The sequence below is a fragment of the Phyllopteryx taeniolatus genome, chromosome 18 (assembly GCF_024500385.1).
Source record: "Phyllopteryx taeniolatus isolate TA_2022b chromosome 18, UOR_Ptae_1.2, whole genome shotgun sequence".
Lineage (NCBI taxonomy): Eukaryota > Metazoa > Chordata > Actinopteri > Syngnathiformes > Syngnathidae > Phyllopteryx > Phyllopteryx taeniolatus.
In genome coordinates this window covers 1,798,403-1,824,467 of record NC_084519.1, presented here as the reverse complement: position 1 = coordinate 1,824,467, position 26,065 = coordinate 1,798,403, and the positions used below count along the sequence as shown (strand labels likewise).

General features: G+C 42.7%; 1 protein-coding gene across 8 annotated transcripts; it reads right to left on the bottom strand.

Annotated features, from left to right (window-relative positions):
* Positions 1-462: 462 nt before the first annotated feature.
* On the bottom strand, positions 463-23,357 carry slc5a6a (solute carrier family 5 member 6a). Of its 8 annotated transcripts, none has more exons than XM_061753969.1 (17): positions 23,207-23,357; positions 14,131-14,374; positions 13,838-14,059; positions 12,260-12,325; positions 11,626-11,677; positions 11,238-11,305; positions 9,703-9,857; positions 9,379-9,519; positions 9,147-9,276; positions 8,960-9,048; positions 8,518-8,630; positions 8,357-8,424; positions 7,411-7,497; positions 7,147-7,331; positions 4,723-4,826; positions 4,127-4,248; positions 463-3,898 (listed from the first exon to the last, which is right to left on the bottom strand). In XM_061753969.1, the coding sequence occupies exons 2-17, from the start codon at positions 14,254-14,256 to the stop codon at positions 3,704-3,706; spliced, it is 1,923 nt and encodes a 640-aa protein (XP_061609953.1). In that variant the 5' UTR covers positions 14,257-14,374; positions 23,207-23,357; the 3' UTR covers positions 463-3,703. The 8 variants fall into 8 exon arrangements, with proteins under 8 accessions (XP_061609953.1, XP_061609954.1, XP_061609955.1 ...); XM_061753970.1 differs by lacking the exon at positions 23,207-23,357 and adding an exon at positions 23,045-23,195; XM_061753971.1 differs by lacking the exon at positions 23,207-23,357 and adding an exon at positions 22,710-22,825.
* Between the last annotated feature and the right edge of the window lie 2,708 nt (positions 23,358-26,065).

The window sequence follows — 26,065 nt, the reverse complement described above, 5'->3', positions numbered from 1 at the left end:
CCCCGTTTTATGACAATTTTTCAAAGACAGGCGTAAAAATGACTCAGAAACAGATTAGACCGAAAAACTGAGAAAAATAGTCCGAAAAATGGAAAACAAAAAATACTCAGAAAAACAGAAAAAAATATTCCCAAAAAAAAACAAAGCACTCAGAAAAACAGGATTTTTTTTTAAATCCAATATTGAGAGATCGGAAGAGATCTGGCAACATGTGGCGATTGAGTTGTCTTTCCCCAGATGAGTAGGGTTACAACATGGTGGAAAGGTTGCAAAGAGCACAGTGGTCTCCACTTCTCCTTATGAAATATCTTTGTGCATATGAATTTTTCATATTGATGGGAGCTTGTGAGGATCGGCAAAGAATTAGGAGAAACTCGAATACTGTACGGCGGCGACGTAAGACGTGGAAAGTGTGAAAGGGGAACGGAATCGAGTATTAGTGATTAGGAAGCACAGACGGGATGTTGTGGACCTTCAAATCAATTTAATAGTTCAAGTAAATAAATCAAACATCTATTGTTACATACATCCGATGAAGAGTGACATTATTATTATTTTTTTTAAACATGGACAACAAGATTTAAAATAGCCACTGAATCAACAGGTACACCATCTTTTTATATTGTTTGAATCGTAAAATCATCCGACATACACAACAAATGAGATGTTACGAGAAAATAAAGGCACATCCAAAGTTGACAAATCGGCTCGACATGGATGATGATGATTATTATTTTTTTTTTGGAATGCATAAGTTTGAACTCTTCTGAGATGCGACAAATAATAAATATTGCTGTGAACAATACTTATTAAAAGGCAGAAATTACTAAGTGCCATGTTTCTCTTGCACAAACTGGTATTTTTGTGCATTCTAGCCTGTAATTGACTATGAATCTTTTATCGATATTGGACTTTAAGGAGCGTCCGCTGATTATTATTATTATTATTATTATTTTTATTTTTTTTCACTAGCGCATGCATCACCAAGGAATCGTAACAAAAATCATAAATAAAAAAAATCTGCAAATTTTAGTGCTTCAGTTTGCTTTTCTCACAGTGTAAAAGGGGATTTTTTCATGTATCGTTAAGGTAACATTACAGGCACATACACTTCAAGTAATTTCAGGTACCATGAAGGATCTGCAATAATGCAATCATAAAAGGATTTCTCACATACACGTGATCTGTTGAAATAATCACACAAAAAATATGAATGTCGCAGCCTGAATGTGGGGATGTAGCGCTGTGAAAACAGACAAAAGCAACGAAATAAAACAAATGCTACATTCCCAATTCTGCCCGTCATTCACACAAAAAAAAAACGAAATTACAAAGGGTTATTGCATATAGAATTCCACATTTCTAGTGAAATGTGTGGAGGCTCAATGTGAAATTATAAAAATATAGAAAAATGATCTGAAATAGATTCTCTATTGGCAGAAATCTAATAGAATAGGCATAAATAAGCATTATATTCTATATGCATTGGACAAATTGAGGTATTTCAGGAGGACAAAAACAAACATTTGCAATGGCTTCAAAAGGTCCAACCGGCGAGGCTAAAGTCAAATCCTTGCACAAAACTGAGACACGCTAATCTGCTATTGGCTTTGTGACCTTGATTGTCCAAACTGTGGTTTCAAAACCCCCCCCCCCCCCCCCGTTTCATCCAAACAGGGGAGCGTGTGTAAGGCAACTTAAGACAAAGAGTCTTCTCTTGGGGCTCACGTGACAAAGCAACATTTCGATGCCTTACCGCTCTCTTAAGGAAAGGGTCAGGTCAGACTGCAGTCTCGCAACAAACCACCGGAAGCCATGCGACTGAACTCATTGCAAACTAAAGACAACGGATGGCTGAGTTACTATGGGATGGGCAAGAATTCTTAAGATTCCAAAAAAACAACAACAAACAAACAAACAAACAAACAATGGCGATAAAACAACAGCTGAGATCATGACTCCAATTAGTCATACACTGGCAATGATGGTTTACAACGCATTTGAACAGCTCTTCGTACGGGGCCCGTCGTGTTCCAAATAACCTGAAATTCTCTTCTCTTAAAATGAGGAGCGACAACCGCATGTGATGACCAAAGGAGGCACTGCTAACTGGAAAGAAATGCCCGCATAAATCAATTCAAATTAAGCTCATTATACTTTTGCAGGTACCATCATTCAAAGCAATGTCACCAAGAGGTTTTCTAGCGAAATGGACATAGAAGCGGTATAGGAACAAGCATCCGCACACGCAATGGCCGCAGCTATTATGGTGAACAGAAGCGTCGCAAGTGAAATACATTAAATCACGTTTTGATATCGATCCCTTTCCAGAAGGTCTGCCTCGGGCAGGTGACAATTTCCTTTCGTTCTACATAAGTCGTCTTAAAGTGAAAACACGCCGTGCCGTACACATTTGATTCGATGGGACTGAAAATGTCCAAAAAGGTTTGTACGGAACTCATAGTTCTTATAGAAGGTCCGTTGCCACTAACAGAATCGGAATTTCTCTACTTATCGCACAATGTCTTCTGTAGGCACGTCATCCTCTCAGCTTGACCACGGCAAAGCTAAGTATCCAATCGTGAGGAAGCAGCAGTGCTAAAATAGAGCGTCATCAAATGTCTTTATTTGCAACCTCCAATGTCGTCGGTCCTCCGTTCGTCTTAGCTCGCCCCCCCCCCGCCGGACTCGCGAGAAAGGAGTCCATGAAATCACTCGTCGGGAAGTAGCTTCGAGTAGGCGTTTTACGGGGATGTCGTTCACCGGCGGCAACGGTGGACGACTGGCGAAATCACCTTTTAAGACACGAGGGAACTATGGCGGCGTGAGATCGAGTTGCAGCTCGCAGAGGACGGTTGCAGATAAGACAAATGAGACCCTCTCGTACCACAGAAAGTACCTTTGAGCACACTGGCCAACAAAACAAACTTAGCAGTTAAAGATGAACCGTATATGTCCGATATACCGCACTGATCGGACCACGCAGACTCGACTGTCAGGTACGAGACATCGAGATTAGCAGGTAAACATTCGCGTAGTAAACAAAAGTCACGGAAGCACACTTGCACAGCACAAGGACGAAAGCTTTTGTTTTGGTTCATTGTCGTATTTCTCTTGTACATAGTTCTCATATTTGCTCGAGAGGAATTGAAAATGGGACATTTCTCCGCTTGTTACCTGGCTTGGAGTCAGAACAGCTACTTGTGCTCCTCGGAAATGGATTCCTTTCTGGACACTGTCAACTCCTTTATAGTCGTACGTTTCGAGATTAAAAAACAAAACAAAAACAAATAATAATAATAATAATAATAATAAAAAAGGTAAAGTGCTGCCTTGAGATACAAGTTGAATTTGTCCTCCTGTTGCAAACCAGCTTAGTAGCACATGACTGCCACCAACTGATGCAGTCCTTCCAGTGCAAGGAAACCAATGTGAATCGATGGTGGCCGGATGCTAAGAAGTGCGCTGCCGCCCTCTAGCGGTGGCGGGTCTGAAGCACACGCATCTTAACATTTTGCTCCCATCTCAAGACAAAAACTTGGTCAAATGACGTGCGTCAGGGCACATGTATCTCAAGGCGGCACTGTACCAGTTTGACAGTATTCTCCCGCAAGTTACCAGCGCTCGCGAGCTACATTATTGCTAGTAGCCCACTACTTCTCACTGTTTACTTAGTCCTAGGTTTTCCTCGGGAAAAGGAGTTCTAGAGGGCCGTCTCCTCGACGCAGTGAGCGGTCAGCTCGCACGACGGCAGAGCTGGCCTGCTCTCCTCGTCTTCGGTCTGCACGCTGTCGCTCTCCATTTCTTTGTCCTCGGTGACCGTGTCCTCTTTGCAGCGAGCTGCTCCGTTGGCACCTTTCCTGGCCCTCTCGTAAGGCTGCGCGTGGATTTCGTCGGGCTGGTCGACAAACACACAAAAGACTCACGACGGGACAGGAAAGGAAAAAACTCAAACACGCATGCCCAGGCCACCCTTATGTTGACTTGCTTGTTTACTCAGAACTGGAATAAATAACAACGCCGACTGCATTTAGGGTATGCCTAGGTGACGTTTACCGTTTTTGAAGTTTGACCTACAGATGACATCGTTCGTACACAACCACGAGACGCCTATTGGCGTGGTTACCTTTTGCGCTAGAGGAGCGACGCAGCAGAGCTTCTCTCGGTAGCGTTGAGGCAGAAAGAACAGCAGATTCCCCAAGACTGGGTACACCGTTCCGGGGGTCAGTTGCTTCTCCTTCGTTGGTCCTTTGGCGATTAGATGTCAAGGACGGTTCATTAAACCATATAAATGTTTCATCGCCTCCTCATAGACAAAACGAATTGATGGATAACTAGTTTTGAAATCAGAATTCAAGGATAATAGTTTGTTCAGCTATTGGCAAACAAAAAGTGCTTGACATTTTGGAATCATGGAAGTTGCACCTGATTTGCTTTCGCGGGCCACATAAAATGATGTGGCGGGCCGGGTATGGCGCGCGGGCCTCGAGTTTGACATGAGGGCTACGGGTTTAGAATCTAAAATATTAGGATGGATGTTTCCATGAAAGAATGAGGCATTTACAGTACACATGAAAAGAGGTGCAAACAAGTGTGTCTTTGAACGACTTCCGCAAAAATACATTCTCGTTCTTTTCTACCTCGACAATGGCGACAAGAGGAAATGATTCAAAGAAATATTTCGAATATTTGAACCAACTTTGACGCCACGGATATATTTACCTGTAAGCAGGCTGACGAGGAGTCCCACGACAACCACAGTGGTGGAATTGTGAGCGCTGTACCACATGTAGGACAACGAATAGAGTGCGTCGACACCTGTTGGCCTGAGAGGTGAAAGAAAAGTTACACATGCAACTACGGTTCTACGAATCCCGAATGGCCGCCAGAAAGCGCTGAATATTCCCTTCGAGCATGCAATTCCTACAGAATCGTCTCGCGTCAACACGAGGATTCGGAGTGCCAGAGCGCTCTGGCGGTTATTCGAGATTCGTAGAACCGTCGTTTCGGACGGAACTTACTTTCTGTTTCATCCCTGCTGACCGTCACAAGGTGGTGCTGAAAGCACTGAATGACTCATACCGGCAAAGTCACAAGGAATCCTAGACATGAACCTTACTGAGAAGCCCAAAAAAAAAAAAAAAATCCTAGAAGCATGGTGAATGGCATCCACAAAGAGTCTCCACCTTGTACAGTAGCCGAGCGGATGGAGCCCTGGCGTTCAAAATGGGCCGCCGAACGGGCTCCGTGTAGCTGCTCAGCAGCGAGTCGTGCCTTTCAGTGGCCAAACCCAAAAGCGGAGGCGGCAAGGATCGGGATGCCAAAGTCGACCCCAACAGATTGCTCCTGATGGGGACACCGAGGCTCGCCAAAGCAGAGTCTGCGCAACACGAGGAACCATGTCTGGGCCGGCCAGAAGGGGGCCACCAGCAACAGCGAGTGACGTACCTGAAGAACGCTCGGAAGTGTTAGCCAATCCAGAGGCTGCGGTGAAAAGGCATAAAGCGGGCACCTTGGCCTAGGGTGCATCAGGGAAAACCAAAGGGGGCAGTGGGTCGTCAACTCTGAGGCAAAGAGGTCAACCCCTGTCCTGCCAAAAAGGCCCCAAATCGTGAGCAACATTAACCGCTAGGGGACTCTGATGGGAGAGGGAGTTCACAAGCTGGTTTCCGACCACTTCGCAGATACACGGCCCGCAGACTGCCCGGATGGGGTGTGGCCCACCTGAGAAGGTTCTCGGAGGCCTGCAACCTGGGCCAACCTGGTGGTTTATGGGAAAAACCGTCGCTGTGTCGTTTGACCACACAGGCACGTGCCTTTCCCTCAGGCACGGCAGAAAATGCTTGAGGGCCAGGTGCACTGCTTGCAGTTCCAGCACATTGATGTGATCGGTGCCATCCTGCACCAGCCACCGCCCTTGCGCCATACTGTGCTGCCAGACAGCACCCCACCCTGATAGGCTGGCATCTGTGGTGGCGGCCGGCCAAAGCCACACCCAGTGAGACACCCGCTGACAGGAAAGCTCTCCGAGGGGCCAAGGCAAGTAGGCACGAACGCACGCACCCTGAGCCTCCGGTCAGAGGCCACATGAGCAAGGAGACTGGAGGTATCCTGGACCACCTGAGCACGCGAAGGTGCGCAGATCGGCCAGTTGTCCACGCCAACACCATCATGCCTGGTGATTTTAGGGGTACAATGAGGGACACCATGGCCGGCTCAACGTCCGGCATCTGGTCCAGGCCGGCCCCAGTGGCATCATGCACGGCCACCAGCGCATGGCGGTCCGCTGAAAAGCGGGAAAAGACCCAGCATCTCTCCAGCAAGAATGCGCCTCCCTCAAATAGACCCTCGACACAGGGACAGAAAAGCCAGAAGTCGGAAGAAGGCGCCCCACCAGCAGACATCTGCCCGAAGCCAGCACCCCTCTGAGGCATGCATCTGCCACCCAAGCCCGGGTCGTCAGGCAGACCCCGCGTCAGGGCAGGCAGAACCGAGGCGCCTCGGGCAGCGATCAGGGGCACCACAGGCAACACAACAACATGAACCCTCCATCGCCAACGGCCAGTCAGGCCACCCCCTACGTGTAAGCTGAGGGAAGGGGGCAAGCACTCCGCCTACACAGCAAACACGAGCTTCGCAGCGGACACTGGTGACACACGTCATGAGGCACCATCAAGTATCACTGGGGGCAACAAGGCCGCGTTAGCTGAGGGAAGGGGCCGCGCATGCCGCCTAAACAGTAAACACGCACCGCTGCTGACGTACAGCACTGGGCACTAACAAGTACCGCAGTGACCTAGAAGACTGCACAAGCAGAGGAAAACAAACGGCAAACAAACAAGGGCAAAAACGTCCGACAGACAAGCCCTACTTATTCTCCAGTGGCTGCATTCAGCAGTATGCAAAAAAGGCACGTGAGAAGAAAAAAAAAGCAACTGAACCCCATGTGACCCCTGAATTTATACCCATCCCGGGTCACACGGGAGTTTTTGGGTACGCATACTAGAACTACGCATGCGCAAAGGGACTATTCAGTGCTTTCAGCGCCACCTTTTGGTGGTCAGCAGGAATGACATAGGATTTGATATTCTTTGTGATGCTTCATGCAAGAAGGTAAAAGTATGGTTTATATATATATAACTGTACCTAGGTTTGGTTGTAGTAGCATTGACCAATGAAGTCATGACTGTAGTAGATATGTTCTCAAATGGGGGTGGCGTGACGGTACTAAGTGGCGGCACAGCACTTGGACCAGGCATACGCATTACAAAACTGCCGATGCCGATCCAGAAGGCCATGGCAAGGCCTGCTGCTAATCCAACCAATGCTCCCTGGGGTTGAGATTGCACATTACTGCGACATCATGGCCATCCAAGTTATTATTGGGTTAAAAAAAAAAGTCACACTTACAATAGAGTTTGCCCAAGGGAAGAACATTCCCAGGCAAAAGAGGCCCAGCAGGGGACCACCCACCATCCCAAAGATGCTTAAGGCTGCCTGAGGGTGAAGAGGAGAGGCAATGTAACCTACGTAGTTTAACTCAGCAACACTGGGTGACTCTTAAAAGATACAGATGAAACTTGATTCACTCAAACTCTGCCATCTAGTGGAAAAATCAATGGGAAAGAGGCAGAACTAATTGTAGCAAACCCATGCCCTTTGCGGACTGCTGTGTGTGATAGAATGATAGCAGCCAGATTAATAACGATGGCCAGATTCAGCTTCCTGCTGATTGACTGAAATAACCAGCAGCAGTGCAAATCTGTGAGAAGTACCTGCAGTGGCTCGAAATGACTTCATACATAAAACATGGAAGAACTCGAAATTTTGTGCGGATTCATAAAAAAAGGATTCTGTTGACTCAGTATCAACTCAGTTAACAATCGACTGGCCAAAAGAAACATCTTGCGAACTGATGAGTAGTCAGAAAGAGACAGTTTGTCAGACGACCCCCCCCCCCCCCCCCTTCATTTTGCCTTCATTCACATTTTCAAATGCCCTATTATTTTGAACACAAGTGTACGTTTCAAACCCTTAACCTAACAGGCTGAACTGTAGCCCCTTTGAAACATTGGAAAATGTGCTCAAGAGTATCTTAACGCACATTCTTCTCGGGTTCATGTTCGCGAGGTCGGGGAGGGCAAACTGATTTAAACATTATTGTTTGACTGTCACACGGAGATACCATGCTTTTTAGATTTAATAAGAGAGAGTGACACATTTTGTCGTGACTCATTCAAGCTCGGGAATGTGAACATATTTACACACCCGTCAACTGGTGCAGACACGATAAGAGTGACGTGAGACTAGCCCTAGATTCAACCGCATCTAAGACATCTCTGAAGACTATTGTTACCTGCAACACAGATCCCATTATTGAGGCGAGGTAGGCCATGGCCAGACATAACAAGCCATAGGCCAGAGCTGTGAGAGACAAAATAAATCTTTGATTTTAGCAAATCAAAAACACAATTCTTCTTGTATACACACACACACACACACAACAGACCAAATTACCAAGTCCTTTGGAAAGCAGCGTGGCTTTAGACTCAGCCATGTTGGGAAAATGAGGTTTAATTAGGTCCTCCATGGTTACTGTTGCCAGGGAGTTGAAGGCTGAAGAGATGGTGCTGTAGGGTAGACCAAAATGTCATTATATGAATGATGAGGCATTTAAATGTCAGTGTTTGTTGTTGTATCTCTCAGGAAACTGAACTTTTATCCACTGTTTTCCCAGTCTTTCCTTTGACCCCGATTCAAAGCAAAGAGAGAGAGAGAGGCAAACCATCACCATTTCAAAGATGCCGCATCAACTAAGAAGTCCTTTTATTATGAAAATCTCAATCTTCATGGAGAGTAAAAAAAACCTAACAAAAGCAAAAGCAGTCGCCGCCTCGTATTCAAATGATGGAGGTTTGTGTTCGCAGCGGTTAAGCATTGGGTTCCTGAGTTGTTTTACCTGAGCGCTCCGCTGAAGAGACAGGCCACAAACAGGCCTGCGAGGCCAGGCAGATCCTTGAATACGTCCATCACAAAATATAACACCATCTGCCAAAAATACGTAAACACGAGGATCCATTTTCTAATCTGCACCTATGACCTTTGTAGCCATTGATATGATCAACCATAAAGTCATTAAAGATGACCTGATCATTTGTTTTGACATAGCCCTTGTCTAGAGGGCTGTCCTCTCCGTAGCGAGCGAACATAACCAGCCCCATCAGACAACCCAAACACAGGACGATCTGCTGGCATGGAAAAACCACGTAGCACGATCTAGAACAGACATTATTGGTGAGGGCAAAATGATTTACAAACAGAAATATAAAGCTGTATTCTGTAGAAATAAAACTGCAGGTTAACCGGCATGGCACTCACATGATAGCCTCTCTCTCAGTGCGGGAACTGAGATATCTCTGGACTTGGGCCTGGTTGACCCCATACAGAGCCAGCATCAGGAAGATTCCGCCCACACCCAACGTCCAGAAGGTGTGGCGCTCCAAAGGGTCTGGGTTTAGGCTAGAACGAAATGAGTCACATCGGTTAAAATGTCAGTTTGCAGGAAAGTCAACACGTAAAACGTAGGCGTAGGAGATAATGGGTTCGCAGATGCATCCGGATGCATTAATCATTGGCAATGAAATCTAATCGTCAAGTGTTTAGAGAGATTCCCACCCATGTACACAGTGACTGTTCACTCACTCAAGTCCTGCAATGCGGCTGCCGTTCACCGCTTTCCTCCAGACCTCTGCAATCCCCCCTGCCTGATGCGCCCCTACAATGATAACAGCCAGCTGCCCTGCGAACATTACCACTGTCTGGAAGACATCGGTCCACATCACCGCCTTTAGGCCCCCCTGAGGACAACACAGGATTATAAAACCCGCCGGATAAACTTATAGTCCAGTAATGACTGGTTCAACATTTCTAACATTATTAAAACATGACCAATCCCAACATAGACTCTGTAGTAAATTTGACAATGGTTTTCCGATATTACAGTGGAACCTCGATTTAACGCTCGGTCATCCGTTACTGCCGATTGTATTGTATGTTATGGTAAATGGACTGCGCTTATATATAGCACTTTATCTACACCATCAGCGTGCCCGAAGCGCTTTACAGAGCCTCACGTTCGCATTCATACACCAATGGGCAACTGCGGCTATGCAAGGCGCTCCCCCAGCCCCCACTGGGAGCAAATTAGGGTTCCGTGTCTTGCCCAAGGACAGTCGGAGCCGGGATTCGAACCATTACCCTTCGGTCACCGGACCACCTGCGCTACCTACTGAGCCACAGCCGCCCTATATGTTATATTGAAGCATTTTTTTTTTTTTTTTTTTTTTTTTGTGGCCATATGCACCCATATTACTGTACAGTACAAAATTATTGTTTTGTACTTTTTTGTATATTTTGAGGTTATGTTCATTATCTGCACCTGTTCATTTGAATTGAGCCTTATAGCTTGTAAAATCTGGAGTTCGACCAACAATGTGAGAAAAGGGTTAGGTCAGGTCGAGGATTAACTGTATTGAAATTTGGTTTTTTTCCCTTCTAGTGGCTTTTTGGAACATTTTGCTGAAAGAAGGCATGAAGAGAAGAAAAATGTGGCAAGAGAACTAGCTACACTCGAATTTATGATGAAGTAAGCGGAGTCATTAAAAGCAGCTTTCATCCAGTGTTACGGAGTCTTTTAGTGCCATAATAGTCTGAAATATTTGCGAGTATCCCCGTGGATGAACAGAAAGTGTTGCCTCTGTTAGGAAATGTTACCCATTTGATTTGTGAAGCTTTCTATTCTTTTATTTTGTTCCCATTTCAGTCACGATCTAATATTCTGACGACCTTGACCCAAACGATTCATTTTAAGATTAGTAATAACTTGGTTAAGAAAAGTGGAGTGTTCTGCGTACTGTAAGAATATACAGTATATACCAGAATTAGACTAATGTTCTGAGGTGTCCGGTGTACACATGAATCAAACTTCATGTCCAGAATTCTGCAATGCAGTGCGCAAAAACACAGACGCTATGTAAAATCAATATCATCAAATTCTGGAGGGAACAGAAATGTAGGTAACTAATTGGTGCATGCTTACATGCTCAAAGTACAGGATCTTCTGTAACATGCATATTCTATATGCGACTCAAGAATTTTTGGGAAACTATAGAAATATAGTCACATTTGATAAGGAATGATCAGAAGGAGTAAATGTAGCCGATGAATTTCGGACTTACCAGAGAGGTATAGAGAGTGCACACAAGTCCCATGGCGAGCACTGCTCCCCATAAGTCAAAACCAGTGACTGTAAGCAAATACAGCAACACTATTAACACTGCATCTCCTGTACATTCTCTGCAATTCATGGTGGATGCAATCCAGTTCGTCCTCCTAATCGCTAGTCCAAAAGTTCTTTTTTGGCCAAACAAGCCATTTTACAAAACCAAGGACAGCAAGGACACATGTACAACATTATAATCAAGAACTTTACATTGCAATTTTGCCTCAAATGTTGACCTATATGCATGTCAATCTGTTACTTCATATATTACAAATATCAGTTTTATGTACATTTTTAAAGACATAACAACAACGACAACATTTATTTATTTTTTGTTTCCTCACCTGCATTAAGAGCTAAAGCTGGCGCATAAAGGACCACCCCCATATAAACGACCTATGGATATGGGTCAACAAGTTAGCACATAAAGCTAAATTCAGCATTTTGCTTCACTTTAGAGGAAACATGACAACGTGCAAACATTTACATGCACTGAACAGGAACTGCTTTTTGATAGGCCTTATGTGGAATGTCACATGACCCCCCCCCCCTCATATTTTGCTTCTATATTTTAAAATATGCTTAGAGGATGAATAGTTCTCTTTTTTAATGACTAACTCTGATTTTATGCTGAATTAACACAATTAGTAGCAGAAACAAAATAATATTGTCAAATGATTTACTTGTTAAAAATAGCAACAATTGCTAACCAGATTAGAAACCTGATTAAACCAAAAGGTCAGATGGACGTAAACTGTAAATAAAAATAATATTCTCAGTCTTTTAAGCCTACAGTGAGACAAAGTAGACTCATTGACTGTACAACCCGAGATACCACATTCTTTGCAACCATGCAAATTATGAAATTGATGCACTAGGATAACTTACATCTTAAAATCTTAGATATTAAGAAAACAATCACTAAATCACTGAAAGCAACTAATTATGACAGAAATAGGAATCCAAAGGTAAAAGTACCATCTGAAAGATGAAGGTCACAGTCCCACATATGCGGACTGTCTTGTTGAAACGCAGTTCCAGATACTGTTAAGAGATAAAAAACAAAAAACAAACAAAGAAAAAAAATGCCTGTTACATATAATCTCAGAGTCACGTATGGTTGTAGAAAATCAAACAATGTTTTTGGGTCAAGGTACATGACTGAATTTGAAGAGAGACGAAAAAAAAACTTTCCGGAAGCTCAATTGGTGTTGCCTCTGTTTTTGGTGGTTGTTAAAACGTCAAGGTTAAAAGCGCTAAGAGGGCAGATAAGAACTTTGACCTCTGAGATTATAATGAGAAGACAAACACAAGAGAAGAGGGCGAAAGGGCGTTTTGAAGGAGAAACAAACAGGGAAGATGACATTAACACATTATATCAACTGCTGGTGAATCTACCCATGTATGATTTTCTTCACTGTAAATTGCTATTCATAAAACATGCAGCACAAATACTGGTAAATACGTACTGTCGTCTAATAAAAGAATACAGTGAACCTCGATAAACCGGACTCCGATATAACAGACTGTCAGGACTGAACAATGTGTCCAAAAATGTGTCACTTAAAATGCCGTCGACAAAGTCTGTTACTTCCAGAATAGGCCGCTGTTGTTTACCCCCCCCCCACACACACAAACACAAACACACATTAATCCGTTCTATCAAGGTTCCACTGTATTTCATTAAATAGTAGGCAGTTTTCTCAAATATTTTCACAATTTATTTTTTTATTTTTTATATACAGTACTTACAGAGTTCTACCTAAATCAAAACAAAAAAAATATTAACATTTTCTTATTTCGACAAAATAAGGTTTGCTGAAATATATCACTTTCAACTGAAAACAGTGACAAAGAGTGACATGGTCGCTTGTCTAAACACGAGGGGTGATTGAAAGGTTAGTGGCCTATGGTACAAACATTTTTTTTTTTAAATGACAAATTGAAACCTTTATTTTTCAATGCCGTCCCCTTGTAAGGTTACTTACACTTATTCTCGTGGTTGTGGAATTTATGGATCCCCCTATTCATAAAGCTTGAGTCTTGGCCTTCCAAATTCTCATCTACGCCATCAATGACATCATCTGTTGCGAAATTTTGACCGCTGAGCTCTTTTTTTCATTTTGGGGAATAGATAATCTGAGGCAGGCAAATCAGGTGGACATTGGCCATATTGACCTTATTTGGCTCCCTCGGGTTAATATCTTATTCCCCAAGAGGACGAAGAGCTCAGCGGTGAACATTTTGCCAACGTCATTTATGCCATAAATGAGTATTTGGGGGGGGGCCAAGACTCGAGCTGCTATGAAGAGGGGATCCCTAAACTCCAGGACCGCTGGGGTAAGTGTGTAAATTTACAAGGGGGCTATGTTGAAAAATGTTTCAATTTGTCATAAAAATGTTTTTTGTGCCATAGGCCACAAACTTTTCAATCACCCGTCATATATTAAAAAAATTAGGACCATTTTCATGGGATGAACCTATTGTTTTGCAACTGTATTTGACTTCTTTTGGTTTCAACTACAAATAGATGGTTATGTTTTAAGCTTTGTCTACCTCGTATGCGCTGGAAAGCCGCAGCCTGTAGAAGACTGGTATGAAAACATGAGCTGGGATAAGGAGTCCCAGGAAGTACGAGCAGCCCAGAAACCAGTACTGTGTCCCGAACGTGTACACTTCAGACGGTGCACCCAGAATTGCCACAGCTGACTGGAAAGTTGCGAGCAGTGACAGAGATACAGGAAGCCAGCTCATTGAGCGGTCAGCCATCAGGAACTCCTGTGGTCAATAAAATTGTTTCTTATTAGATTAAAAGCCCAGGTTTTGCCAAACTTGAAAAGAAAGATCACCTGTGTTGTACGCTGACGTCCACCAGAGAAGGCATAATATAAGCCGATACCAGCTGAGGCCATCAGCAGCAATGCAAAGATGACGTAGTCCACCGTGGTAAAGTGCATCTGGACTACTCCACCCATGACGACGCTGAAGGTAGGCTTGTTGTGGCAAGTCTGGGGATAGGAGGTCGTCAAAGAGACCTTCGGGGGTGATCACAATGTTAAAGATGGCACATCACCCATTGTGATAGCCAGAGAGCTGGAATGAAAAGAAGCAAGGACAACACATGGATGACTGGTTATCCTCTCACTGAGACCTGAGGCAAGAGTCTGGAGAGAGTGGTTAAGTGCCCACATTTGTTTCATTTGAGACAGAACCGGCACTCCCCATTCCACCACCCCTACAAAAAAAACAACAAAAAACAAAAACGGCGTAACAACCAGAAAAAAAAAAAAAACACACACAAAAAAGCAGTTTGAACCTCTGTCGATGCATGATGTCGCTTCAGACCTCTTGATATGTTCTGAGACATTTGCAAATTTCATGAGACTTCAACTCAGTGACCAGCTAAAGAATTAACGACACACTTTGCTTTTTGTTTGGGTTTTTTTCCAGATGTCTTCCCAACTCCAAGGCAAAGAGGAAAAATGTTAAGATGACCAGGAGACTGAACTTAAAGCTCAGTCATCAAAAGAACAGGCTCACATATTAGCAGCAATCCCCTCTGCAAGATTAGCACTTCTATTATTCATCATGGTAAATGGGCTTTTGCTTGTATAGCGCTTTTCTACCTCGGTCAAGGACACTTCAACATGTTCAACATGGTCACAGGGCCTCGGAAATGGAACCCGCCACCTCTGGGTTGGGAGGCGACCACTCTACCACCTGAGACATGTCGCCCACAACGAAGCTAAGAGTGCACACAAGGCATTATGACGTTGCCACAGCTAGAATCTGGTAGTGACTGTTTTATTATTAGAAACAGTGAAAGAAATTAATAATACAATGATAATGATAAGAAGTTAAAGAGAATGGTACAACTGTAAATGGAAGCGGCTGCTCGCTAGCATTTCTGACCTTGACAGGAGACACCACCTTTGTCATGGCATGCAGTCACCCTTACCCTCAAAGGCAAAACATAACAAAGCAGGAAACTTGAATTCAAGACCCGTGTGATCTTTTTTCAATAACAGCATTTTGTTTTCATTTTGGAACAGACAGATTTCAGCAAACAAAACCCAATCCCTCATTGTGTTTTTGGAAAAAACAAACCTCACCCTTTGAGAGATTTCATAGTGTGGAAACGCAGCAAGAAGAATTGCTTTCAAAAGGGGTAGGGCAGTAAGTCTCGGATGTTAAACGTTTCACTCTCCCCACACACTGACTTACTACATACGTCTCAAGCCAGAAAAAGGCAAAAGGTCGACTTCAACCCCCCCCCCATCCCGCATCGGTATATTACACACAGGGCAGGGAGCAAGGAAAAACCGGGGTAGAAAACGGCTTGGATGGCCAGTGTGGAAGTGGCTTACGTTTTGCCTGACCATGTGATTAGCCCCTCTCACTGCCCACAATCTTTTTCATGGCTAATCCTGGGTCAGTGTACTGTGTAAAATGTACTGATACAGAATGGGGAGTTGAAGTCAACCCACAAACTTTGCCAGGTTCTGAGGTGGGATCAGAGGTGTAACACAGTGGGTATTGGGATGCCGTTCCAGTCAATGAACATCAGAGACCAATTGTCGCGATCCGATTTTATACAACAGATGCTGGCGCTGACATCCCCACACACGTTATCTGTTTGTGCCGGATAACTACATGAGTGGGGATGTCAACAATGCAATGACGCACATCTATGAGTTCTGTCTGATAGACACAAGCAAATAAAAGCCACCTTGACTGTTATGCCTTGGATGTCCCAATTATGAGGAAAGGCAGTGTTAATGGGGATCTTGTGAAATGTGATTGACTCCAACTAGCTCAAGCTTACTCTGTCGTATGATGCTCTGTCACAACTCTCCCATTTCTTTGGCTTGGGACTGTCACTTGAGATCTTCACTAGCTGAGTTTTTAGCCCATTGGTTGAAAACAAACCCATACAATCTGCATGAAGAGAGAACAAACATGCACCACGATACTACCTATGACAGCTTGGACAGCCAGTAACACGCCCAAAGTCATGCAAATAGAAGCAGTTACTGTCACCATGAACACAGAAGCTGTTAACATAGGGGCAAGATAGAAGTCCGCGTATTTCACCTCTGACACCTTCACTCACAACTGAAATTATGGGGAACGTCTTGTGACCAAACCTAGAAAACACGTTCGCAGACTTCCTGTGTGCGCAGCGATAACTACGGGCTGAAGACATGACGGTTTGCGCCCCGACTTCTTTGAATCTTGTTGTCTTTATCGCTGGCGTCTTCTGACAAATGTTAAATACATGTACTCTATATCATTTATTTATGCATATAATGTGTGACTTGATACTGTACAGTATACTGTATGTTAACATGAACAAAGCCCAAACATTGGATATGGTCATCTTTGGTAGCGCTTAAAGACATTTTGTCCAAAACAAAAGACATTGTAGATGTCTAATATTCCACAGGGCTCTGCCAGTTACTGTAGCTGAGCGGGAACAAAGTGCTTTGTCCTGTTTTGCCAAATGCAGAAGTTGTTTGCATATATCCCAATTTACATATGTCAAAATTCCTTCTGGAGAGAAGTTCATGGCAAGAAGAGTTAAATACTGAGATTTTTTTCACAAGTACTGTATAAGAAGCCAAAACAAAAATTGGAAATCTGTCATCAATTTTCACATGGTTGAGTTAGAGATGCATAATATATCGTTTGCACAGTCATTGCAATGTACATGTGCGCAATAGTCACATTGCAGGGTCCTGTATGTGTATTTATATGCAGTTAATCAACTGTAATATTATTCCACCAGCAGAGTGACCTGGCTGGACATGCTGATAAGATTAACACCGATAACACGCTAAATTATAACACAAACAACACACAGGGTGCAACCCAGGGTGTTATATACTTATTTTTTTTGTAAGGTAACTTTTAATGCAGACACAGGAAACAATTGCATGCCTGCATTTACTGTATCTCTCTTCAGAATGTGACAAACGAATGCATGTTGCAACCAATTACACTTGGGGGTGGGGGAAGAGCCATGGCATTATTGAAGGGACAAACTTCAGGTGTATACAAAAACGCGATTTGCTTAAACTGATGCACTCAAATATAGGCAAATATATATATATATATATATATAAATAAATAAAAAATATATATACACACATACACTAATGCATATGTTAAAACACAGGTGTAAAATAACAGATTGCGTAAAAACAAATGAATAGTGTTAGGAATGTGCTAATGACTGTACAGTATAACTGGCCATGAAAATAATTGATTTGTACTTCATGTCTGGCTGGACTATTTCTCAGTACTACGGTGCATTTAAACACAGGTAGACTTCATACAAATAACTTTGTATACTTTTGTGCTCTACGGAGCATAGCTCTTCTAGAGAGGGAAATGCTTTTCACATTACGTGTATGTTATCCTGTATTTTTTTAACATCGCAATATATGTCGCAGGGTTAAAGAAATTCACAATGTCATTTTGTTTTTGTTTTTTTTCCAATATCGTAACGCCCGAGACAATGCTTTAAAATGAAACGTAGGTGGGACAAAAATCTGTTAAAGAATTAGGGAAACATTGGAAAAACTGCTTACATTCCAGTCTGATGGTCTGCTTTCCCAGCCAACCATTGTTGGAAAGTCACTCCACATGCAATTGTCAGAGACTGGCAACTAGAAACGGCACAGGGAGAGTGACTGCTTCATGTGTAGGTGCTAAAATTTACATTTTCCACCTTTTATCATTCTCACTAAACAGTTTGAATAGCAAACTAGGAGCTGATGCACGCTTACAACAAAAGAACATTTGAATATTAGTTATTATACTACTAGGATTATGCCACAAACTCTTGAAGAGTTTTTCAATCAAATCACTTGTCTATTAAATTTAAAATACCTATTGGAAAGAGAATAGTGACAACAGGTCACTGTGTGTGTGTGTGTGTGTGGGGGGGGGTTCTTCAAAGTCAGCTGGTGACCTGCACTGACAGGCCTGTCTGAATGATCCTGAGCTGTTTGATCAAGCATTACTATTATTCATATGAACACTGCGAATCCCCCCGTGGCTTATTATCCTGAGGAATTATTGTAGCTTGGGAACGAATCGTGTGCATCTATGTAACAAACATTACCTACCTCTTTAGAAACGTCGAAGTTGATTGTGAACAACAACTTGACATGTTATGCCATTACTTTGTCTACTACCATGAAATCCATTACATGTTTATTAATAATAATTCTTATATACTGTAGGGTAATCCCGGCATCCCGGTTCAGGGTGTACCCTGCCTCCCGGCCGAAGATAGCTGGGATAGGCTCCAGCACGCCCGCGACCCTAGTGAGGAGAAGCGGTAAAGGAAATGGATGGATGGATGTAGGGTAATCCAGCTTCCTCACAAGCCTTACTGTGTGGCGTTTACATGTTCTGCCCGTACTTGCATAGGTTTCCTCCAAGTATTCCAGTATCCGCCAACGTTCCAAAAACATATGTTAGGTTGGAAAATTACTGACTAACATTAAAGCTACTTAAAATGCCAGTCTGATCTGGTCACTTGGGATGGCTCAAGTGTGAAAACACATTACAGTGGACCATGGCTTAGAAGCATACATCACCTGAAATGGGCCCAGGCTAACAATTAATAGTTCCACAAGACAACATGTTAACATTGCAAATACAGCAACACAAAATACCTTGACATTGTATTTATAGCCACTGTGGTCATTTATTTTGGCCAAATTTGGTAACTGCCAGCCAATCATCTAAAACAACTTGCTTCTATTATCCTGTGGTCTATTCAAGTCAAGAATATATGTTACGTTGCATTACTACTTGTTGTCGTCGTCAAAAGCCGCTTATATAGCAGCGGAGGACCACGCAGCAAAAATCCTCTCTCACAGAGCTGCAAGCCCTCTAGTGCGCCGAAATAAAGCATCCCTCTCCGCCCACCTTTCACCAACATAATGATTAAAATACTGTAGCTTTAAGGCAGGTGTGTCAAACCCATTTTTGTCATGGCCCACTTTCTAGTCACGGTTTCCCTCAGAGGGCCGTTGACTGTGAAACCATATAAATGTTTCGTCACCTCATAATATTATTCCATACACGCCACAAATTGATGGATACCTAGTTTTGAAATCAGAAGTACAGGATATTAGTTTGTTCAACTATTGTTCAAGTTACTGTAAACATAAAATGCTTGCAATATCTCAACGATACTATTTATTATATATGAGAATTTGACCAAGAGTCGTGGAAGTTAACACAGATTATTTGCTTTCGCGGGCCACATAAAACAACTTGGCGGGCCAGATTTGGCCCCCGGGCCTTGAGTTTGACACCCGTGCTTTAAGGAGACGGCTAAAACGCGAGCACAGTTGCCTTGGTCACACATTATTATAGTTGGAAGAGATGAGTATACAGTAATCCCCTGCTCGCGGTTCACCTATCACAGTCCTACTGTATCGTATATTTACTTGTTAAACATACCTAGTTTCCTGGCGCAGAAATTATTTTTAGGGTTTTTGTATGGACAAGACGCACTCCCCGGATTGGTGGAGGAATTAAGACCACTGTGACCTTTGTAAACTGGCCTAGATGCAACGTGCGTTCTTCCATATTTATATCATACAATGCAATGTTTCCAAAAACATGAAAGAATAAGATAATCCAGTAAAAATGTGTGTGCATCTCCCCACAAAACAGGACAAGGAGGTCATGCAGCAACGCAGGGTTGCTTAGCAACACAAGGACAATGATTGTACATTACCAGCTGGGGGGCTGACAAGTACTGCTGAGCGAGTAATTCAGACACCCACTCAAAGCAGCCAAACATTCCAAAAACATTTATATTAGGTTAATTGAAGACACTAAATTGCCCCCAAGTGTGAATGGGTCTTTGTCTATATGTGTGTGACATCGGGCACACAAGACAAATACTGCCAGGTGGACATACTTATGTATTGATCAGTTATTGTTTTGTACGAAGCACTTTTTTTTAAATCCAGAGGAACTTCAAAATTTCATTTGGAAGCCAGACAAAATGTTATCAAAAAAAAAGTAACTCAAAACATTTCGGTTTACTCAGGTCAGTTGGCAAAACCCTACACCAGGAGCCCAGCCTGGCCACAAAAACCCACTCACTTCTTTTCGTTAGTCCAGTGGTTCTTCACGTAGGTTTAATCGAACGCCAGGGGTTCGGTGAGGCAGTCGCAGGTGTTTGGCGGAGGACAAGACATGCACACAGTGTGTGCGTGCATGTCCGTGAAAGGCTTTTTATACTGCATTTTGAATGCTGTGTACACACGCTTCAATACGCAACGTTGCATCAAGGTAGCCTTTAGCCGTTGTGGCGCAGCCCTATTGATAATTGATCTTTTTAACTATATTTAACAATATGTCAATGATACACGGGTTGAGCGGCATCGCTGTGGCATCAGATGGCGCATCCAATGGGAGAAGGGTTGGCAGAGTGATTTTAGAGTGCAAACGGCAATATATAGACATGAATCGGGAACTATTAGATACGCTTAGCGTGCTGTAACAGCTCAGCTACATGACGTGCCTACGTAGCGGCCACATTGGTGGGGGCAACGTTCCCATCAAAGGCAGTGTATATTGAAAATAAATCCTAACTTGCTCATTTCTCAACCAGTTTTCATGAGGATTACTTTTTTTGTCAACATCAAATCCTACTAATGCAGAACATTGGGAAAAAAAAAAAAAAAAAAGATCCCAAAAAAATGTACTCCCTTTTTGAGGATTGTAGAAATAACAAAGGAACAGACTTTGTTGTGCAAATAATGAGTGGCATTTACATTATTTTTTTATTGAATTGTGTTTTTGTTTTGTGAAATGTATATTTCGTTGGTTTGTCCTGTGAGCACTATGATTTTGTGTGAAACGGATACATGGTTAATTTTCAGTTGGCTTGCGGATTACCATGACCTGGATGACTGAGAATCTAGACAGTCAATAAAATATATACAATAGACACCTGTTGCGTGAACACACACATGAAACTTGAAGGGTTCAGTACCTCCAACAAGGTCGAGAACCACTGCGTTAAGTCATATAATACTGACCTGTGTGGTCAAAAATGTTGGGAAACCCTGAGCTAAAGGATTAACTCCACAAGTGTGTTTTGTTTTTTCTCTATGTATGTGATGCGGAAAGAAACAAATATTGAAGTCATTTATGAAGCAGTTATTTATACACCTGTCTGACGGTTTACAATGCCCGTTATCAATAGGGCAAATAGATGTACTTTAAATGTAGTTTTATATTTTGATTATTGAGGGTTAACTTCTTTTTACACTGTATTTCAATGTACACGGTTTCCGGTTTGGCAAAATTGGAGGTCGACCAATGACTTCACCCATTTACCGCATCGCAACCACTTCTGTTTGTGACAAACTGCATCTAATTTAACCTTGAGTTGAACCTCGGACGAAGTGAAAACATCCGAATTCCAAAGATCACGTTTCAACCAGCTGTCATAAAAGGTAGGGGGAAAATACAGTCATCAATGATAAGTGTTATTTAGACTAAAAATGATAACTCTACAGCACTAGAAATGGATAATGAACAAGACATAACCAGTCACACATTGTCTTTTATGACTCCTGTTGAGACGACTTGGTGGAGCCTTGTGATTTATCATTATCAAGCAGAAGGGCGATAATTCCAACAAATAGCAGATAGCAGAAGGTCAGAATGGCTTTCGTGGGCTCACTAAACACTTGCGCTGCTTCATGACATTCAACACACCTTATTCAAACCAGCCTGTTTGTTGTGTGATATCCTTGTGTTTTCATCACAACTTGTTACCCAAATGAAAGCACATCATACACGTTGTTTCCAAATTCAAACGGTTCCCAGGTGTCTTTATAACACGTCTATGTCATCATCAAGCATTATAATATAATATAAACCTGTGCACTACTACACTTTATCCATGTTGCAATTTATGAAATCCGGAAGTGAAATGGCACTCTGTTTATACACGATCCTAAAAAAACGGAGACCACACGTTCCGAGTTAAATTCATCTACAAAAGAAAAGCACCGAGCAAGTGCATCCATCTAATCTGCAGGTGTTCACATCGTCAACTCAGCTAAGCATCAAATTGTTCAAATTTACTAAATTGACGGTACGGATTACTAAACTGAGGGAACGGATTAATAAACTGAGGGTACAGTTTACTAAACTGAGGGTACAGATTACTAAACTGAGGGTACGGATTACTAAACTGAGGGTACGGATTACTAAATTGAGGGTACGGATTACTAAACTGAGGGTACGGATTACTAAACTGAGGGTACGGATTACTAAACTGAGGGTACAGATTACTAAACTGAGGGTACAGATTACTAAACTGAGGGTACAGATTACTAAACTGAGGGAACAGATTATCAATGAATTTTAGTTTTACCTTGGCACCAGGGGGGCTCCGTAGGTATCTCAATGTTCAGTGATACAGTTTGGCTTTGAATGCGTGAATGGCACTGTGTACTATAGGCTTCCGCTGGACACGACTGGGCTCGCTGGTATTAATACCAATCACGTGCCTTGTTATATGCCAAGTGCCCAAAGACGGATGCTCCCATTGGCTAATTAATCCGCACGCGCCCGCCTAGCCATTCATTAGAGCTTCAGTGTTGCTAACATGATAGTCACATACTAGCTTTTCTTTTTCTCTTTTTTTTTTTTACTGACTGCGTGAATTTAATGTGAGAAGTGGTGGTGAGGGTAAATGGAATTGCTTACAAGCTTCAGTAACGAAGATACAGCTGACACGATACCAACTTGACAACGTGGTGCTGTCGGCCACTCCGAACTTTGCTAAGCCGCAGCGCGTTGTACTACACATGTTAAACCCAGAGCTTTCAATATCGACCAAATTTCAACTAAACAATGTGACATTCTTACCTTCCTGCGCTGGTGAAATACTCCGTCAAGGTCTGGTCGGGTAGGTTAATGCGGTCATACGTCACTGGACCGCCCCCATTCTTTTTGACGCTCGATGTTGCATTCACTTACACTTAGTAAACGAGCATTTCCTATCCACTGACGACGTGTTATCACCAGTACAGTATTCCGACGTGTTTGCTTAATAGTCCACGCATGGGTTCACCACGATTTATGTTCTAATGTGTCAGGAGGCATCCTAACGCGTGCCAGGGTGGCGAAACACTGCGGAATATTACTGAACTATCACTACGAGATTAATTTGCTCATCCGGATACTATTTGGGTCTACTAAACACGTCCATCGTCGTTGCGAGGACCCTTTCTTCTTACCTGGTCATAGATTTGAGTGCACTTGAACAGAGCATCTTCTTACAAAACCAGCCACCGGCGAACACTGCGTTTTCCCGCAGCCGCACGGGTTGCCACATTGTATCACCCCCTCAAAACCGAAGACGCATGGCGCTCCAATAATCTTCAGTGACACCGAATGGGATGGAAACATTACCACGACTTCACGTTGTTTCATGACTACCGAGAAGCCCCCTGGCCATACCGCCAGAAGCAAAGCAAAGCAAATTCATTTATATAGCGCATTTCATACACAAGGTGACGTCGTGTGCTTTACACGATTAAAAGCATTTAAAAACAAAGGGGGAAAAAAACTGCTTATAAATATTTAAAACAAAGAGCAAAAAAAAAAAAAACATAAAATAAAAGTACAATTAAAAAGCGTACAGTGCAAGAAATATCATTCAAAAGTGGAAATACTCTAAAAAGCAAGAGGAAAAAAAAGTTTTTGACCTGGACTTCAAAACATTCACACTTGGGGCTGACGTCACTTCTGTTGTCAACTTATTCCATTTGTGTGCAGCATAATAGCTAAATGCTGCTTCACCATGTTTGCGTTGGACTCTGTGCTCCACTATTTAACCTGAGTCTGTCGATCTCAGAGCCTGACTGGGTTTATAACTCATTAGCATTTCATTCATGTATTCGGGACCTAAACCGTTTAGTCATTTTTAGACCAGTAGCGGAACTTTAAAATCTACTCTAAAGCTGACTGGAAGCCATTGAAAAGACTTTAGAATTGGAGTAATATGCTCTGACCTCTTTGTTCTGGTCAGAACCCGAGCTGTTTAATGCTCTTTTTGGGGAGTCCAGTCAGAAGACCATTACAATAGTCAAGTCTACTTGAGATAAAAGCATGGATGAGCTTCTCCTGGTCTGCTTGACACATGCAAGCCTTCACAATGGATATGTTTTTCAGATGGTAGAAGGCAGTTTTAGTAATAGATTTGATATGACTGTTGAAAGTCAAATCGGAAACTATCAGAACACCAAGGTTTCGGTCTTGGTCTTTGGTTTTTAAAGAGAGTGACTCCAGGTATTTACTAACAGCAATCCTCTTTATTGCCAAAAACAATTATCTCAGTTTTGTTGTGGCTTAATTGAAGAACATTTTGGCTCATCCAGTTATTTATCCGTTTTAGACAGTGACACAACACCTCAATTGAACTGTAGACATCTGGAGACACTGCTAGATATAACTGTGTGTTATCTGCATAGCTATGATAGTCAAAATGAAAGTTCTGAAGAATTTGACCAAAGGGGCGCATATACAGGCTGAACAGGAGGGGTCTGAGAACTGAACCCTTGCGGGACCCCATAGGTCATTGCCATTCGATGAGATTGAACACTTCCAATGGTTACAAAATAACTCATTTCCTCCAGGTAGGACCTGAACCATTTAAGGACTGTTCCATTTAGTTCTACCCAGGTTTCCAACCTGTTCAGCAGTATATTAAAAATCCACCGTATCAAAAGCCGCACTGAGATCCAACAAGACCAGAATTGACATCTTTCCCGAGTCAGTATTCAACCTTATATCATTTAGGAGTTTGATAAGAGCAGATTCTGTACTGTGATGAGTTCGGAAAACTGATTGAAATTTTTCAAAAAGTCAATTTGAGTTCAAGAAATTGCTGAGTTCATTAAAAATATCTTTCTCAACAATCTTGGCTATGAAAGGGAGATTTGAGATGGGCCCATAGCTTGCTAACATGGAAGCGTCTAGCGTTCTATTTTTTAGCAGGGGCTTAATGGCAGCTAGTTTAAGCGCTTTAGGAAACTCGCCTGACTGAAGTGAGCAATTGATTATTTACTGCAAATCAGCTAGCACAGACTTCGCAATAGCTTTGAAAAAGTCAGATGGTATTGAGTCAAGACAGCTCGTTGATGGTTTCGGCTGCTGAACCGTTTTCTCTACAGTTTTTTTGGTCAACTGTATCAAATTCTGAAATGGTAATAGAGTTTTTCGTGCGTGGGTTCAGGTGTAGTATCATTTTATCATTTTGCTGATTTGTGCTATTTCACCCGATGGATTGTATTTTTTCACTAAAATAACAAGCAAATTGATTGCATTTAGCTGCTGTTAGAGGAGTTCTGGAGCTATCTGATCTGGCGCTTGTCAACCGCAGCAAACAAGAGTGTGAGTATTGTTGAAGGTCTGATTTCAGAAAAGCGTTGCTGTCTAGCCCTGACTAACTCTTGGTTAAAATTACAAAGACTGTCAATATTGCCAATAGCCTTCACACTATCCGTCAGAGGTGTTATGAAGAGGAAAACGAAGGGTGCCAGACCCAAAAACAAAGAACTGACAAGCATCAAGGAAATCTTTGCTTCCAGAACTCCCAGGCAATGCCACAGGCTGCTTTCCTCAATACCATGGTGCATCGAGGAAGTGATTTAAGCGAAGGGATTCCCAACCAAGTATTGATTAAGATATCGTTTGAAAGTACCATATTTTGATACACATATG